The following is a 19,346-nucleotide window of genomic DNA, read 5'->3' as shown; positions in this document are numbered from 1 at the left end:
AGCCGTGGGCTCTATTTTTTGCACCGTTGGCTGTGCTTGTTCAGTTTCGGTTGAAGCTGGTTTCCTTGATTCAGCTGTTGCGGCTTTGTGTATCCGGTTGGACGGATGGGTGTTGGGCGAGTTGATTTTTGACGGGCCGCCTGCCATGAGTTTGAGCCCAGCTTTTTTTGTCTCCGGGTTTACCTCGTTGTTGACCCCCAGTTTCATCCCGGAGACTGCCTGTTTCAGCTTGTTGTTGTAACCAACTGTGCTTGCAGTGTTGATTATCATTTGCGTGGGCATAAGCCAGGCCATGGGGGCTACAGCAAGATTGAGCCTGACCTTCGCTTGATCCACCACGACCTGGTACCTTTGCACGCTCATGGCCAGGTCAGGCTGTCTGATCGCGTCTTCCATCAGCACCAGGAACTTGCTTTGGGCTTCTCTTGCCCGGCCGCCAGAACCGAGAATACTGCTGCGGATGTTGACTTGCGTGCCCAGGATGCAGTAAATGAAAGCCTCGATTGACTGATCTATTCACGCCAAGCCCGCCTGCAGCAAACCGGATGCGGTGTTTGGCGCGAACCAGTCCGATTGGGTATCAGAAGTGGCCCCCGGCTCGATGTAATAGATCAGGTTTCCTTGAATAGCTTTGCCGCCTTCATCACTGAATTTGTTCCATCCCGGGTATAGGTAGTCAGTTTTTGTTGCGCCTGACGCATACACGTAAATGCTTCCCAGACCGTGGTTTTCCCAGTGCGTGAAGCGAAAATCACTCGACGGATCTATACCAAACTCATTGCATAACCTTTTGTTCAAAGCGACGTTGTAATGATTATTGTATTGGTTGAAAGGCGGGTCTCCGAGCAAAGCGCTCATGCTCTGAATTCCTCCTAGCTGGAACAAAATGCACCTGACTGTGAAATACACGTGGAATTTGTAGAAAGCTCTTATCTGCGGTGGGAGATTCATCCCGCTGTCAAAGATTTCGCGAGAAACTCCACAACCTTGTGTCGCACAGAAAACCGCGAAGTTTAGCTGCTGCGGCCAATATTTCATGTCAGGCCCTCCTAACCAGTGTTTTGATTTGGATGCAGAAGTGTGCACGAGTTTGGTTTCTTGAAATATTTCTTGGAATTTTGTCGTGAAATATTGGTCAGGCGTGACGTAGATTTGGATTTCATTGTTGAATATTTTCTTCAAGCTTGGCGCTTTGCCATTGAAAGGTACTGCAGGGACGGGCAAAGAAACTTTTGAGCCAGGTGGCGACAATTGGTAAGGAAAACCCCTGCTGTCTCCCAAACCGAGCGCTTGTTTCATTTCCTCGCTCCAATACCACCTGTCTGAGCTGAAGATGCTTTGAAATGAGTCTTCGCTTTCTTTGAAAAACACCTCCCCAGTCACGTTATTTTTCTCGTCAACGCTTCCTTGCAAAACAAACTGGCTTTTGTCCGCTTTGGGGAAGTGGTTTAAAAAGTTTGTCCACGCCTTTTTCTTCGCCGCCTCTGCTTTTTTTAACGCAGGACCATTCCACAAATTAGCCATCTTATTTGAGGACAATTTTATTTGTTGAATAAAAATGGTTGTTCTCACTATTGTCACGCAAGGGAACAGAGAGACTATCCATTTTGAAAAACCGCTACCAAGAGTCGATTTTATGAAACTCATTTCTTGCAGTTTGTACAACAGCTGGTACAACTTGACAAGAGAAGGTTCGGCCACCTTGGGGGATAAAGGCAAATCAGAAGGAAAAATAAAGGCGGGGCATTATAGTTTAGAAAGATTGGCAAAAGAACTAGACGGTCTGTTCGAAAAATATCAATATAAAGAGCTGAAAACAGCAATAAACCAACCTCTTGGCCAACTTGTAATCAGAAATTATGGGTCTGGGGCGAAACCCATTGAATTTGATTGCGATTTGGCAAATACACTTGATATTGGGCGAGAGTTTCCGGCTAATAGCTTTGCTTTCGTAAAAAATATTGGCTCTCCTGCAACATATTTCATTCATTGCGACTTGATCGACAAACAAAAGAATCTGTTCAATGGCAAAAGGTCAGATGTCTTGGCCTTGTTTGATGTGAAAGGGAACCCTTTTGAAAAGGTAAGCTACCAGGGTTCTCTGCAAGAGGTTTTGCGAGACTGCTCTACAGGCCAGTTCATAAATAGCATCACCATTAGCGTCAAAGATGAAAATGGTGAGCTCTTTGATTTCAAGGGCTTACCTCTTCTTTTTGAATTAGAGTTAAATTAAATTTGTATATATACGCAATGTCTTCGGCGAATCTGTTGCCACCAAGCGCGCTGCCTGCCGACCCTCTCTATCCAGTGGTGGCGGAGCCTTCTCAAAATTTCTGCTTGCAGAAGGTCAACGAGATTTCCAACACTTTGGCCGGTGAGGTTCACCACTATCACCTCGTTGCAAAAAAATACAAACGCGTGAGAAAGTTTGTCAATTGGGGTGCTGCCAGCTCCAGTGTTCTCTTGGCAGCGTTTTCCAGCGCAAGTTTTGGCTCCGCTCTGTCTGTGGTTGGCCTGCTGGCAACAGTTCCGCTTGGCGGCACTGGTGGGTGCTTCACTCTCGTTTCGTCGGGGCTGATAATCGCCAGCAAAAAACTCGATTTGAAAATAAAGAAGCATCAAGAGATTACCACGCTCGCCGTTGCCAAGCGGGATACCGTCAACAGACTGCTCTCCGACGCTTTGAACAACAACGAAGTGTCTTCTCATGAGTTTGACGCTATCCTTTCTGAGTTTCAACAGTATAACTTTCTGAAAGATCAGGTCCGAGCAAGGATGCTTTGCCAACCATCGAAGAGAGCGCTTACTGATACTGATGTCAAGAAATTGGAGAAAGACATCCGTGGCAGAGTTGAAGCCGATATGATAAAAAGAATCACGAACCCTCCCGCTTCGAACTAAGTTTTAGAAACAGACGGTTTTATTTCCATGTTATAAGAACATGATTGCCTGCTTCCACTTGGTTGCATTTCTTGTGAATGAATATTTCACACCTGAGTGGCAAAAAGAGGCTCGTGATATAACGCGCGAGGTCGTTGCTGCTATGCTTGAGGCGGATGCTGAAGTTTTTTGCTTAAGCCCTACATTGTCGGAAAGGAACAACTCGTGATAATCATAACCATACCTGGAACATGGTTTCAAAAAACCCTTGTACTCAGGGGTGGCTTCAATTGGAGGTATTACCTCCGTCTCGCGGCTCAGCGACATTTCATGAACAGATCCCTCATCTAAACAGTTGTAACATTTCCCCTCGAAAGGGCAGTTGGGATATTCGAACCATATTATCATTGGGCAATCTGCTGCTTGAGTTTGCAGAATGGCAGTTTTAAAATGTTATCGTGTACCTTGCCCCACCCCATTTCCTTTTTTTCCTTGATTTTTATCGCGTTGAACTCCTTGAGAACAATCTCACGAAGCTCTGGAGGGAGGCTTTGAATGACCACGGAAAGCCTGCAGCTTTCTTCGTACCTTCGGTTGTTGGAAGGCATTGTTCCTTACAGTATAACCTGAAGTTACGTTTCTCTAATCGTTGTTGTTTTGTTTCTTTCAGCTCGAACGGAACACGTTCAAAAATTCTCTTTGCTTTTTCGCGCTTGTGGATAGGCCGCTGTTTTAGCGCGCCCCCGCCGCATGAGATGCATAGGTGGTAATCACACAGAAGCCCGACCCCACAGCCTCTGCACGGCTCTGGCATTTTCGATCCTTTCTTCAGCTGGTAGTTGTGCTGCCCGCAATACACCCCATAACAACACTTGAAGCAGCTTTTTTTCCGGCCCTGCATCAGCCACGTGCACTTGTTTGGCGCTCGAGACACCCCAGCTCGGGCGGTATAACAGCGGGCTCGCTTGTTTCTTACATGGGGGGCCTCCTTTGTTGTAAGTAGTATAGGGGGAGTCAAACAAATACTGTTTCAAAGAGGGAGCTGAATTTCACCGTTTTGCAGCCCCCAGGTTCAACCGGCCCGAGCTTGAGGGCCGGACTTGATGGTGGGGGCTTCGATAAGGTGAAATAAAGCTCCCTCTGCGAAACGGTATTTGTTTGACTCCCCCTATACTACTACTAAGTCCTTGACCTCGTGGTCATAGGTAAGAGGTAGCAGATCCAGATGAATCAGTCTCTCTTTGTAGGATAGTTCACCTTGCTTGATTTGTAGAATCCTGCATTTAGCTCTTCTCTGAACCCTTTCACCTTTCTGCTCTAAGGTTGAGTAGCTGGGAGACCACACCTCAGTTGCATAGCTCATTTGCGACTTCAGTAGTGCCAGGTACAAGGATCTTCTAACCTTGACATCGATAAGCATGGGCCAGGTGTGACGAGGAAGAGTGAGTAGCTTATTCGCTTTACCAGTAACTACGAGAACTAGAGTTTCCCATGCTTATTTGCTTGTTATCATGACACCGAGGTCTTTCTCCTCATTCACGCAGTTGTAGGTCAATGTGGCGAAGGTGGTAATCATAGCGCACTGGATTTTTCTCCCGCGTCACTGTTAAGGCCTTGCACTTTGATGCATTGAAATTAATATTATTGTGAAGACTCCGGGAATCTACATTTGTTAGCGCTTGCTGCAAAATATCTGCATCTAGATATGATAAGATACCTCCAGCACAACCTTATTGTGTACCATTTCCAACTGGAGCAAAAACATTGCATCAAAATACAGAGTTAAATGATGTACAGACAGGCAGTAACTCTGATATTGTTTTGGCATCATCTGAGCTACCTGTACCAATAACTGCACCTGTTTTAGGCAGTAACTCTGATATTGTTCACACATCATCTGAGCGTGTACCTGTATCAGTACCTGTACCTCAACTGCTACCAAAACGTATCATCAAAGTGCACAGGTTAAATATTAAGAAGGATTTGATTGACTTATCCCGAGACCCATTAATTATGAGTCAAGACATAGAGATTATTGTTATTGATGCTAGGTGGGTTGAAGAAATGGGCAGAAGTGTTGGGTTGCTTAGAGATGTTTTCTCTCTTTAGGAAAGAAACATATGATTCCCTTTTGTCGGAGAAAATGAGCGTGTACCATTTGTAAGACATGACTATCAAAGGGATTAATGAGTTGCTGTTGGCAGAGTTTTGGTGAAAGGATATTTAACCTGTCAATTCCCACCAGTCCTCTTGTCTCAGATGTTCCTTGCCTGTCTTTTTTGGGGGGAATCTGCTGTAACTAGCGCTATGTTGACTCAATCCTTTAGAAATAACATTTCAGAAGATGAAAAATGTTTGATTAACAAGTGCCTTGCGGGTGATATGAAGTGAGATGATGAAGATGAAATGTCTCAGCTTTTAAAAGCACGTTGTAAATATGACTTGCCAAATTATGGTAAATTCTGAGAATGTCGTCCAATTTATTGAAGAAATAGCCCATAAGGAGCTGCTGCAGAAGCCACAGTATATTGCAGACTGCTGGAAGGGTATAGTTTTCACACTCCTTCCTAGTTTTCCTGATTTTGCAGCACTTTCCAAAAGATATGAATTGCTAATACCATCCATGGGCAAAATACTTAGTTGCCTTGAGGCAAACCCTGAGAGTGATTGGGAAAGGGATAGCCTTAAGTTTCTCAAACAGTATATTATGGGCCTTGACACACCTCGGAAATTATCAAAGTTTGTAAGGTTTGTCAGTGGGTCTGAGTTAATGCTTTTTGATGTAACCCAAGTAAATTTCAAAAATGTACTTCGTTTAACGGGTCAAGAAGACCCATGTCTTCCATTCCACTAAAGCACTAAAGATATTGGCAAAGTGACAAAGGACACCAGCGTAAACATCTATGAGCACACTCAACACGGCAGTTGTGGACAGAGCATCCTGTTATGATACTTCCTCAGTCCAGTCCTCTATTTTCCAGTATGTACTGTGCCACTCCAACATTTTCCAGTCCATGATCACTTCTTTTTTTTACCATTGCATACAATACTAACATTACTTACACTACTAAGACTTCTTACAATACTAACATTACCTACAATACTTACATTGCTTACAATACTAATATGACTTATGCCAGTACTGACCTTACTTACAATACGACCGTTACTTACAGTACGATTACACATAACAACTACTACAGATGCTCTGCCTACACAACTGATAATACACTTCTTACTCTTGAGGGTAAGCCAAACTCTTGTACTTCCTTGATGAAGAGCTCCAACACTGTATCTGACTGTTTGTTCAAGGTTGGCCTAAGCTCCTTTATAAAGAGCATTTCGTAGATCAGGCAGTCGAATTCACTTTGGCACTTTCTCAAGATCTTAAAATCACGATATATGTCACTTGGGACTGTTCCATGCTGCTCTTTGATGTGATTCCCGATTGAAGACGATCCTTTGTGTTCCTCGACGCATTGATAGAGGTGTCGGCATGTGTACCCGACGTAGTTTGCATCACACAAACCACACTTGTAGTAGTAAACAACGCGTTGCTGGTTAATGATAGGCGGCCTCTTTTCTTTTGGTTTGACCTCCTGTCCAATCTTGCGGCTTGTGTATACGGGAAGAATATCTATTCCAGTTTTTCGGCCTAGTTCCCCAAGCTACCTTCGTGTGGAATTAGCCGATCTCTGATCCTTGAAAGGTAACACTATTCTGACAGGGGCTTCATTCACGTTACATGCTCGAGTAGAAATTGGATCGCCAGAAACTTTCTTGGTGACAAAATTACTGATGGTCGATTGTATCAATTGCGCTGGGTACTGAAGTCAGGAGAACGTCTGTGAGATGATCACATTCCAGGTGGAACAGTTGCCAGGTAGATGATAGTTTAAAGGCACGATCCAGCATTGTTTTTAGCAATGAATCCTTGTATCTAACATCGATGTGTCTCTTGTAATGTAGTAATAATCCGGTGTCAGTTGGTTTTCTGTACACCCTTGTCTCCAGGCGACCATTGCATTTCCTGATGTCCGTTCCCAGGAAAGGAAGTTTACTGTGTTTGCCAAGTTCCATGGTGAAGCAGACAGATGGATGACTCTCATTTAGAGAGGAAAGGAATGCTTCAGCTGTTTCGGTGTCAGGCATTATGCTCAATGTGTCATCCACATAGCGTTTGTAGAACTCGGGTAACTTGCCTGAGTCCTGAAGTCGATCTTCGATACTGCACATAAATACATTGGCCATTAGGGGTCCAAGTGATGAACCCATGGCAACACCATCGGTTTGTTCATCAAACTCCCCTCAAACTGAAAAAGCTGGTTCTTGTGTGGCAATATTTAGCAACTCTACCAAGTCTGATTTTGTAATGTTGATATTATGCTGTTTATTGAACCAGTCGTCCTTAAATGCCTTTTCAGCTAGAATTTGTATCGTCTCATCAACAGGGACATTGGTAAAGAGCGAAGTTACGTCACATGAAACAAGGACACTGTGATCGTCAACTTCCATGTCATGGAGAGAATCCACGAAATTAAAAACATCACTGATGGTGTGGTCATTGACTGATAAAGGTTTGAGCTTTTTGTCAAGCCATTTTGCCAACTTGTAATTATATGTCCTGGTTGCCAAGAGTATTGGCCGCATTGCTAGTTGTCACTTGTGGGTTTTTGGCAAGCCATAAAGATGGGCTAGTCTCGAGCCATTCTGGACAACTGTGCCAGCAACTGCCTTGGGCAATATTCTTTCTATAGTGGCAGTTAACTCCTTTTCCTTCTGCAATAGCTGGTGGAAATGCTTGGGAAGTCTTCCTCTCATTTTGGGTCTTTCAGCACACACTGGTATAAACTTGGTTTCTTTGTTTATTGATGACTCTTTCAGTAGGCGCACATAATCTGACTTGTCCATCACAAGCACACCTGATCCCTTATCTGGCTTCGTAATAATAATGTCATTCTTTTTCAATTGGCCAATTGCTCTTAGCATTGCTCTTGGTGGTGCAAGGGTCTTTCGTTCGCTGTAATTCAAAGCAATTGCACGTAATGATGCAGCCGCCAATTCTTTGTTTTCTTTGCTCAACCCCAGTTCTAATTTCCAGAAAGCCTTTTCAAAAGCAGCTTCAATTTCCTTGGATGACACTCACTGTGGAAGAGCAAAGTCAAGACCGCGACTTAGTGCCAGTTTTTGGAAGAAGGAAAGCTTGTAGATGAAATGTTCTTGATATGTTCATCGATATCAGCATCATGTTTGTTCAGGAGCCTCAAAATCTTCTTGGGTGGCCATTCATCGATTGTCGGTACTGTTCATTACGTAGAGTGATGATTGTTTTTAGGATGCAAAGGAAATGAAGTGATGGACAGTTCACTCCGATCTTGTTGTAAACGTCTTGAGTTTCAAGCCTAAGCTCTGCTAATTGCTTCCTCTTCAGGCATAGCTCTTCGATAACGATGCTTCCTTCAAAGGAGTTAGCAGATCGCCTCCATTTGTTCACTTTAGTCTGATCAACCCTAGCAAAGGTTGGTGTCAAATTAAAATTCTGACAGAGTTTAAGAAATTGAATGGCAGTCTCACAGTTAACTTGTTTCTCTCTACACTGCTCAAGCCTTCTGAACAGGTGAAGCTGGTTGTCACGCTTTAAAATTCTTATCAGTAGTTTTTTTACAAAACATTTCAGAATAAAAACTAGTGGTAAAAAATGACATTTCGATCTCTCTGAGATCATTTTCAAGTCGAGAAGAAAACAAATGAAATATACATATGTCTGGATTTATGAAAACCGTGCTAATTTCAACACAACCACCCTGACACTTTTCCAAGAAAATACCCAGGCTTTTTCACTCGATCAACCACAGGCACTCTGTCAACACACAGCCTACTCACCCACCTTGCTTGTGTCTGGCTGGCTGGCTGCCAGCCCCTAAGACTGCAGGGCATTGCCGGCCAAGGCTGTCCTGCAAAGAAAATGAGCAGTTTTAATGAACAGGTGGACAGTGCAACACAATGTATTTTCTTAGCTGGAAATTAATGTTATCATTGTAAAATTAACAAATTTTGTGTGTTTTGAACTTGAAATACAAAGAAGGAGTGTGTCTCAGTTTTCTTTTACACTCAAGTTTATTTTGTTTCTTTTTGCTGCTTCTATTAAAGTTTCTTGTATGTATGGCCCATTCCACATGAGAATAAAGGAAAGGACCATTTTAAAAATACCTTATTCTAGGATTTTAAGTCCATAGCCAAAATGCACAAGGACTGCTGTTTTAAAAATCATCATGCATTACTGAGGGGTTGGGGGGGGGGCCCCTCCCCAAACTAAGGGACTACTAATAGACTCCTTGTATTTTGGCATTATGGATGCAATAATCTTTTAACCATAAGTCAAACAACTGAGTTTAGTACACATTAAATGTAATATTAAATGTCCAGGTTAGAACCAAAGTATTTTCATCTTACCTATTCTTAAAGAAATGTGTAACTGCCAAAAATTTTGTCATGGATGTCAAGTAAAGTATTCCCTGTAATTTAGAGCAATTTGTTTTTTCTCATGGCTTGTATCTAAGGCCGATATAAAAATAACATACTAGATGTTTTTTTTATTACTTGACCAAGTAACATACGTCTGTGGCAACAAAACTTATCAGTTCCAAAAGGTCACTCAAAAAACTTGCCGTTAAATTTGTCATGAATGTTACATTCATGGATGTGATATATCATGAACAACAGTAAATGCAAGAGGCTTCGTAATAATTGCCCAAAAAGCTTGGTTCTAAAAGTTAGTTTTTTGTTCAACAAAAAATTAGGACTTAGAACTCGAGCAATTACCGTTGAATTAATAATAATAATAATAATAAGTAGAATAATAATAATAGCAACAACACAATAATATACATGTAATAGTCAACAAAATGTCAAAGTATGAAGACATGATTGATCATCACAGTAATTAGCGTAAGTTTTTTTTCCTCTTTTGAAGTGAACACAACAAATGGTCATTATAGCTCTGTGATTAAAATTTAATGTCATTGAATATAAGACTTGTGTTTGTCTCTTAAGTTTAAGAATTTGGAACTGAACAAAGGTTATTAGTCTGAAACCATGCAAACATACTCTCAACAAAAGACCTAGTAACTTATTATCCATTCTAGATCAAATTAGCTATGTTCAAAAAGAGCTTGAAACAATGCAGTTTTTTAGAAAAACCTTTTCTAATAATAATAATAATAATAGTAATAATAATAACAATAATAATAATAATAATAATAAGGGCCTGTTTACAAGGAGGGAGAGTTACCCTAGCGAGCGGGTTAAACCTAACTGCAAGGCAAAAGATAGCCCGGGTTTACAAGCAAAATTTTACAGGTTGGGTAACCCTACAACCGGGGAGAACTTAATGCACGGTTATATTCAAAGGGTCTGGAAACAATTAGAAAGTTAATCGGGGTAGGCGGGTTAACCCTACCTGGAGTGTTTACAGAGAGAAAAAATTAACCCGCCTGCCAGGGTAACCCTAGCACGTAGATAGGGTAACCCACCTACTGGGTTTACCCTAGCTGCCTTGTAAACATGAAGAAAAAAAAAGGAAATGTGTGAGTGCTAGGGTAACCCGCCTTCTAAGGTAACCCTCTCTCCTTGTAAACAGGCCCTAATATTAAACAAATTTAATAGTGCAGCTTTCCATGAAATTTTTAAGTATGGTTTACATCATAAAAATGAAACTAAAATTAATCTTTAAAGACGTAGATGTACCATGCAATGATTGCTAAAAAGTACAAAACATGGTACAATTTCAAATAAAATAGCTAACCAGATATCAATATAAAGCTAAACATAACATTGTATGTCTTTACAAGCTGCTTGAACCGATTGATATTTGCTTCATTTGGCCAGTTTTCTAATAAATGTGGGAAAAGTCAAGAAGGAACAGGGAAATTATATTTTCAACATCATTAATTTCATTTTCTTTTTGAAACACTGTATTAAGTCCATGATCTGGAATGTGACGTCCATGACAATGTTTTATTATCAAATAAAAAGCACCAATTGAAAGAAATATTTATCAGTACATAATTTAAGTGTTACCTTGTACCTAAACAAACAATATCAATGGTTTTTATGTTTTCACAATTCACAGGAAATTACGGTTTAAGATTTGCACTTGAGAACTTGGTTGACTCAGCTGTTAAACGTCCATGAAAGCTCCATTTATTTAAGCTTCAATATATTTTTTTTTTGGAAAAGAGTCAATTTGACGGGTTCTCAACTAAACATGCAACTCTTCTCTATCTGTCATAAAGAATTTAAGTCAGAGGGAATGATTTTTTTTATTTCTTTTTTAATGCTTTTTCTCTTGCCATATTCGTGCAAATGTAATGTCCATGATCGTTGAATAACCCGTATTTAAGCTTAAATTTAAACTTAGCTTATTATAGTTGCCCAATTACTAGGCCGGGTCACTCAATAGCAAAACGAACGGGAGATTGCTTAAAGGGTCTTTTAAATCAAGAGGGTATACATTCATCGATTTATTTCTAGTCATAAACGTGTAGAAAATAGACGGGCCAAAATAAGCTTGGCCAATATTTCACGACTTCATTCTGTTCATTCTTAGCTGAAGAAGGATTGAAACTCACATAAATCAGCTGTAGTGACAACTTATTTTATCTTTTAAAATCATAATAATATGTCAGCCTAACTGAGCATTATGCCGAGGAAAGCTACGAAGGCCGTTTTTCACAACTTAGCTTTATAGCGAACATACAACTATATTCGAAAATAAAGGTTCAACTGTACCCTTAAGGATAATTGGTTTCAACGGTAACAACTTAGCATGTGTCACTACTATTCAACGCTCAAACTCACTTTTTGACATTTGTCATTCTCAACAACAGCTACAATCGGATGATGGCCATTCCTGCTTTCTGTAACTTCAGACAAAGAACGTGGTTAAAGAAGTATTTCATTGGCGACAGCTCTGACTCATTTGACAACAATTTTGCAGGCTTCGGGCTTCGGTAGTAAAGATTCGCGGTTTTTCCACTTCGGTTCGCCTTGCATTTAACACATTTAGGCTGAAAATTATATACCAGGATGTATATTACTCAGTAGTGGAGGAAATTTCGCCAGGCTTTTACCCAGTTCTTTGCTAAAACATAAGCCGATAACTCAGATAAGCTAAAGATTATCAGATTGCAAGCAAACTTACCGCTCAGTCCAGGTATCCCAGCAGAGCTAAAACGGGAGCTTATAATCCACGCCTGAAGTCAGTCTATTCCGTGTAGCTTTATAGAATGGAATTATGGCCGTCGTTCAGGTGGTTACCTTTGTGAAACCATCGAAAAATATCATTTCATAGCACGATTTAATTTGACCGCCACGAGCTTACAATCAGAAGTTTTCATGTTCGCCAATTTCCAGTCCTGCGCGCGGTCTTTCCCGCGTATGAGCGAAAAGTCACAGGCAAACTATAGTCAGAAACAACACTCAAAATAGTTTATCTCTATGGAGATGGTTTTGATAAATTTCTTGGGTGTTAAGCACTTTGGATTTCGGTGTATAAGACTGCTATATAAAAGTTTTCTATTTATCTTAGACTGTTCACGGCCCTCTATTTTCACGTTTTTTTATTCGATCGTCGAACTAGGCTCCTTTCCCGAACAGCGGCTGGTAATCGAGCCTATCATCGAACTCGCGCATAAAATCGACTTGAACAAAGGGATCTCGCTTTTTATTTCGCGCTCGCGTTTTCTTTCGCGTGCGTAAATAGAGAGGCTGTTGAACAGTCTACTTTATCTGATTTGCTTCTATGTAATATCGGACTGATAAATTGATGCGCCTCTCCAAGTATGCGTCTCCGAGTATGCATTCCCGGTAACGAGCGCGTGAAAGGTAAACATTTATTTACGTTTCTCGCGTCGCTTTTGTGGTATGAAGGTAACAAGATTTCTTCTTAAAAAGAACTCTTTATTTTGCGGAATGAATTGAAAACGCAATTTGCCATAATTGGTTCGTGGGCGGTCCTTCTCAGCGGTCCATATTACAAAATATGGATTGCAGATCGACTGCTCACAAAGTTTTTGTTTTTCATTGCGGACTAGTTCATGTTCATCCATATAATAAAGAACTTTATTAAATGTCCGTTGAGGGAAGTATTTAATAATTAATGCGGTGTGCCACTTTGTAGTGTATTTCAAACTTATCTCCTGCAAATCAGCAACAGAATTGAAGAAACCGTTGGTGGTTAGAAGAAAAAAAATATTCACAGCAGGCTGTGGTCCATCCCAGAGGCTGCGAAAGTAATTCAAGCCTCGTATAATGTTTAATTATTATACCTCTGCCTTCCAGTTCGTTGGAGATTTGTTTTTCAAAACATGGATTTGGTTTAATTTAAGGAAGTAATATTTTCCAGAATATTTGCGATGAAAATAAGGGACGTGTTCGCCTGAGTTAAATAGGTGGGCGTGTTCGCTGACGGCTGATTCCAGACTGTTCTATTTCGCAATTTTTGACAGCCAGTCGACGTGTCAGGCTTGTAAACAAACTGGACAATGCTCGTACATTCGTTCGGTCACGTCAGGCCATAGAATAAAAACGCCGGCTTTTTACGTTTCAGAAAGCTCGCCAAAACTGCGTTCACAATATGACGACTTCCAACAATCCCTCGATTCTAACAGGCGCTCTCCATGGCGATGGAAAAGACCTAAACAACCTTGTATACAAATTCGATTCCGCAAGGCCGTGGCAGTATTTTGTCCATGGTGATCCAATCGCGAGTTCAGTCGAAAAGGGAAGGAGGAAATTGGTTACCAGCCACAAGCTCCAGAAGACTTACGTGGCAAAGGATAGGCGAACGATATTGAGACGAAAAAATGCTGCTTTCAGAGATATAAATCGGCTACTTTTGACCTGCTGTCACAGTGGTTGCCTTTTGAGGAGAGGTGCATTCCAAACAAGAATTATTATACGAGGTCAAAGAAACACGGTTTATCGAAAGTCATACAATGAACAGAATTACCTCTTTTCCAAGCTCATGGAAATAAGAGTAACCGTAGGAGGAAAACGGAGGGTAAATTATACCATACCACCACTGGGAAAGGTATGTTGGACCGCATTTAGAAAATGCTATGGATTGTCATCAAGCAAGATACAAGTGTTGCTGAAAAAAATTCATCTGGATAATCCTTCCGTAGAACCCGACCAGAGGGGCCAGAGAACGCCAAGAAAATTTTTGCCCCTCGTGAAAAACATGGTGATAAACTTTATTTGCTCATACGAGGCAAGCGAATCCCATTACCGGAAGTCGCGAACTAATGCTAAGAAGTATTTTGACTCAAAAGTGTCCATGCGTCAAATGTGGTCTGAGTTCCTTAAGGAAAACCCAGATTTAAAGACAACCAGTTTAAGAAGAAACAATAAAGGTCCAGTTTTAAGTTTTTCGTCATTTAGAAACATATTTAACAGTGAATTGAAGGAAATGCTTAGTTTTAGAAAAGCGAGACAAGATACCTGTCAAACTTGCGACAATAATTCCAATAAATTGAAGGAACAATTGAGGAAAACTGGGCGGCACAGGTCCGAAGATGAAATTTGTCGGCTGAGAACTCAACGCCAGTCTCACTTAAGAGAAAGCAAGCTAGATTTGCTTCCTTAAAATACGATGTAACTATTCTCGCTACAAAAGTTCAACAGGCCATTTAATAAATAAAAATTATATTGAAATGGACTTCTTGTTCCTGTTTTTGATTTATTGTAGCTTGATCATTAGAGACTGATGCATTCAACTTCAAACCCAAATCCCAAAATGTGTTAAATATAGATACAATCTTTCTGAAGTTGAGAAATTTAACAGGACCCTCATTCGACTGACACACTAAGTCGGTACCTTTACTGGGTCTTAATATCTTCAACCTCGCGGAATATTTACACAGACAAATTATCTATACGCATGTACTTCGCTGTTTTACAAGTACCCTCGCTGTTATACACTTACTAGGCTAAGTGTGTAGACACGTTTATTTGCTGACGGAGTTCGAATTATGATGAAGCCTGATAAGATTAATTTAGCTGAAAAATCCTGACGGACCGTCAACGAAATACGAGGCGGTGGCAACTGATTGACCTTGTCACGAAATATACCTCCAGTTTACAGGAATCAAACTTAAGAATTGTAACTAACATTCCAATAATAAATGCTCTCCTTTTTATGTTTATAGAGACTTTCCGTGTGCAACTTCACAGCAATTTAGAAACAGCTGCGTTGGTAATTTGTTTATTTCATCGGTACTTGGATATTTCAAGATTAAAAAGTAAACAAAACGACTTGAAAACATCGGTGGTTCCATCAAAGCTGAACAAGAAATTCAAAATTAGAAATGATCCAATTGAGTTGCTTTTAGAAGGTGACAATAGCGGAGAGCGCTCTCACGGGTTTTGCTAGATATGTCTCCTGACGCGTCGCCTTTGAATTCTTTTTTGCACAAGTTCCGATGTTACTTTGTATGGTAAACACCGAACAGGAAAATAAATGAAAAAAAAAGAAAGCTTACAGGTCAATGTTTTCACTGAATGTTTCATAGGTCCATAAAGTTGCTACTATCCTAAATAAACGCCTCAGACAATCAATAAGTACATTTTGATTGCTTCGTCCACTTTGGCCAAGGTTGCGCAAACAACCCCCCTCCGCTACCCCCACCCCGGCCTCATCCCATACAGAGATCTACCGTCCTCGAAGCATTAAATCGTTTTCCTCAAGTAGCTTTCCAGCAATTTGATTTGTTTTTTAGTTTTGTAAATAGCAATTATTGTTTTCTGGGCTAAACAACACTCTACGATAGACCAACGGCATGTATGCATCTTTACTAGTATCACTAGTGAAAATTCATTGCTCCGGTTCAGTTGCTGATTTTTCTTCACTAGTGAAATTTCTGATTCGCGTTTCTGATTGGCTAATCAGCCAGCACCAGTTGTTTCCTACGATTTTTATGGGTAAATCTCAGTACCTATAAATAAAACGCTTTGATCGTCAGCTCACAAACACCTGTAGGAGCACTGCAAAGATGCCGCCCAAATTTGCGAATGTTAGAAGAGTTATGCTTAAGCACAAACGAGCAGCAAAATGTCCGTTTTTACAAGAGTTTATCCTTAAATCTGTTGCTTTGGCAGAAGAGACAAGTTTTGTTTCTTCTGAAGAAATTTTTAAGGAATATTGCAGGGTCGTCTCATTGTGGACAGAAGAGGACAGTACGCTCGGGCAAACTCAGTATCTCATGAAAAAGGGAAGTTTTTACAGGGTAAGTATTAAAATTCTTGGAACCCGATTACATTAAACTATTGTGACTACCGTTGGACCCTACAAATTTAACTTAATCCCTACTAGGCTAACCCGAAAAAAAAACCGTACTCCCTGTTTTTTCGAACTCTAATCTGTTTCCCTTGGGTGTGCCCCGGTGTTATTTTAGGCATTTAGCAACGGTTAATTCGAACTCGGTTATTTCAAACTTTCTGCTCTTTGGAATTGATTTTTGTGTCCCATGACCTGCGACATACCAATCCCTTTTATTTCCAACTGCAATGATACAATTGAAAACTATATCAACATTGAAACATATATCAGATCACCGTTGAGAAACTAATGTGATCGTACTTTAATCTTTTACCTTAATGTTCTTCCTGCAAAGTAGCTTTTTAGCTAAGCGGAGTTGTCATGATAAATAATTACCAATTATCAATTACCTCCTCAACTTTAGGCTCATTTAAAGCCCGTTTACACAGACGATTTATGGTGGCCTTATTTTTGTCGAGCCTAAAGTTGTAACTATCTTCGGTACGATTCGGTCTTCATTTCACCATGATATCACCTTTTCTTGTTTATAAGTTGTGTGTACATGCTCCAATAATAATCCTCTCTCCATTTGAACACGCTGCGATATCGCACACAAAACGAGCTGCTATTGCAGATGGTTAGCTAATGCAAATTAAGCGCTTCAAAAAGTCAAATGAGTTGTCTTTCATCTACACTTTATAATTAAAAATAATTGAGTTAGAAACTTAAATATAATAACAGCATGAACCCGCACATCGATCTATTTTATATTAGTATCACCCAACTAGTGGACTAATGCAAATCCTTCATTTTAATTGGCTACGCTAGTAGAGGACTATTAGTAATAGTCCTCGAGTAGCGAAATTGGCGCAATCGAGCATGACGCTTTCTTTCTTTCTTTCCCAAACAAATATTTCTTCAACTTGCATTTGCTAACTTTATTATTGCCTTTTCTGTCCGACTAGTTGGGTGATACTAAAACAATTAGACCCTTTGCCCTCCAGGGCCACGGGTCAATAGCCCATTCGGCTTCGCCTCATGGGCTATTGACCCGTAGCCCGCAAGGGCTACGGGTCTAATTGTTAATTATACCATTAATATACAATAAGCTTACTATCCAACTACTTAGAGAAAGATTTACGAAAATGTTTATTACAAGCGTTACGAACTATTTTTGACTGGTTATTATTTACATATTATTGATACTAGGAGCTATGACTAACTAGAGATAAGCTAAACGATGGGGGTTTCTTTTCATCAGAGAGTTCGAAATAGCAGAGTCCAACTGTAGCTGATCTTTACGGATTACCTACTTCGTTCTTTGTACAAGTAGTTCAACAGTTTAAGATATATGTCCGCCCTGTGTAATTGTAGGCCCGATTTTAACTCAGTTTCCTAAGTCGTTAAGAATGATAGTAATCGAGAAAAAATGTATGTAAATTGAGCGAACCATTATCAGCATTTAAACATTGTATGTTTTTTGCCTTGTGTTTATCTGCAATTTAAGAAAGCGGTTCTTGTATATGGCCAACAGAGGCTATGGCCAATAGCATCAACTACCCAAGCTGGTGGAAACATTTGAGGGTATACGGGGATAGCCCTACAGCGTCCAAAGAGAGAGCCAGCCGTTGAATTTGGGGGGCATATAATGGCTGAGAGAGTTCAGCATTATATGTCCCTCAACCCCAAACCTGCTCCACCAATCGAGGTAAGCAGTTATGCATAATATCAGCTATCTCATGTTATCTTTCTGGACATTTAACCTGTCGCCGGAATGCTGAACATTATGTTTATTTCTAAAGCTCCACGATGTGCCGAGTGACCCGGTAAGAAAAGCGGGAAAATGCGCCTTCGCCTCGCGGGACATTAAAAAGTGCGAGGTCCTATGTGAATATGAAGGAGAAGTGCTGACTTTGGAAGAAGCTAAGAGGCGTGAGGAGATCTACCGAGAGGAAGGGAAAGTTTGCGCCCTCATGGTTTTCGAGAGTGCGGGTCGCCAGATCGCGTGAGTGCTATTATAAGTGTGTACATAAGCGTGTTTTGAGATTTGTTTTATAATTTGCTATGTATACTATATTGAAAATTCAGGGGCAAATTGGAAAATTAAGGCAGTTTGGTTTAGAAATGAAATGAAATGAAATTTGAACATATCAATTTATTCAGTGGCGACTCCGTGGGATAAACAGAGACACTTTTTTTATAATCAAGATAATAAGATATATAGTAGGTTAGCTCTTAAATAGACCACTTTGAACAGAAAACTACAAGATTGGTGACAGAGCTTAGGATACAAAAGCAATTTCAAAGTCTACGTACAGCATTTACATGACACACTGTAAATGAGGACTCAAGATGCAAGCTAATAAGGAGTTGTTTTTCCGTTTTTGCTCACCAATCACGTCCTCATTTCTAGGTGTTCTTATTGTTGTCCAGCTGTACTCATTAGAAGCAGTTGTACAAGTAATACGTAAAAGAAGTTCAGACATCTCACATTGTTCAATTTGTATTGTGGGAGAACAATTAAACGGATTTTTGTAGCCCTTAACCGTGCGCATAAAACGGTGCAAAGTCATCGTTTAAGGAAAGAAAACGTTGCATAAATCTTTTACGAAGCATTGTAGTATTTAGTATGATACCGTAAACTTCCGAAAGTAACGATCGACGTTACTTTCGGAATTAGCAGTCTTCGGAGCTTCTTACTTTCGGGCTGTGGTTACTTTCGAGGGATCATTACTTTCCGGGAGAAAAAAGCGTTATAAGAAGTTGGTAGGAATGAGATCTTTTTACGAAATAAGAGACGGAAATTCGTTAAAAAAGTACTCAAAATATGAGACACAATTCTTTGTTCTAGCTTAAATCTATGTTGCTGCCATATGGGTGGGCTCTTCATGCGTAGACCGTGTTACAGTGATTCGTCAGGAAAGCTAGTCAGATACTGTAAACTGTTTCTACTTCATCACGCACTGCTATGTTAGTTCGCAGTATCATATCTCAGTGCGATGGTCGAATTTTCAATATAAAATTGAAGAAACTTTCCTTCTTATACGCTCCTGCTTAAAATGAAATTAATTTGAATCAAAGTTTGCGATAATACGTTCCTGCTACTTGATGAAATTCTGCGGATTTTGTTTTAACACGACGCAACATT

The 19,346-nt window shown here is 40.3% G+C and overlaps 1 protein-coding gene, 2 long non-coding RNA genes and 3 pseudogenes across 3 annotated transcripts in view; 4 read left to right on the top strand and 2 right to left on the bottom strand.

Moving 5' to 3' along the window:
• Positions 1 to 19,346, top strand: part of LOC149099168 (uncharacterized) — a 276,702-nt gene that overhangs the window by 176,592 nt on the left and 80,764 nt on the right. The gene's annotated exons all lie outside the window — the stretch shown is intronic.
• Positions 4,770 to 5,734, top strand: LOC149099187 (uncharacterized; annotated as a pseudogene).
• LOC149099186 (uncharacterized) lies at positions 5,911 to 7,962 on the bottom strand (annotated as a pseudogene).
• Positions 8,649 to 12,336, bottom strand: LOC149099185 (uncharacterized). The gene is made up of 3 exons (XR_016203773.1): positions 12,083 to 12,336; positions 11,740 to 11,804; positions 8,649 to 8,834 (listed from the first exon to the last, which is right to left on the bottom strand). It is a non-coding gene; the product is annotated as an uncharacterized LOC149099185 (long non-coding RNA).
• On the top strand, positions 13,232 to 14,599 carry LOC149099184 (uncharacterized; annotated as a pseudogene).
• LOC149099183 (uncharacterized) lies at positions 15,933 to 18,368 on the top strand. The gene is made up of 4 exons (XM_089277935.1): positions 15,933 to 16,166; positions 16,751 to 16,835; positions 17,782 to 17,906; positions 18,001 to 18,368. The coding sequence occupies exons 1-4, from the start codon at positions 15,933 to 15,935 to the stop codon at positions 18,205 to 18,207; spliced, it is 651 nt and encodes a 216-aa protein (XP_089134061.1). The 3' UTR covers positions 18,208 to 18,368.

The sequence above is a fragment of the Orbicella faveolata genome, unplaced genomic scaffold (assembly GCF_042242905.1).
Source record: "Orbicella faveolata isolate gen_17 unplaced genomic scaffold, um_ofav_v1 contig_46, whole genome shotgun sequence".
Lineage (NCBI taxonomy): Eukaryota > Metazoa > Cnidaria > Anthozoa > Scleractinia > Merulinidae > Orbicella > Orbicella faveolata.
Note: the sequence above shows the minus strand (reverse complement) of the source record. Positions and strands in the feature narration are given on the sequence as shown.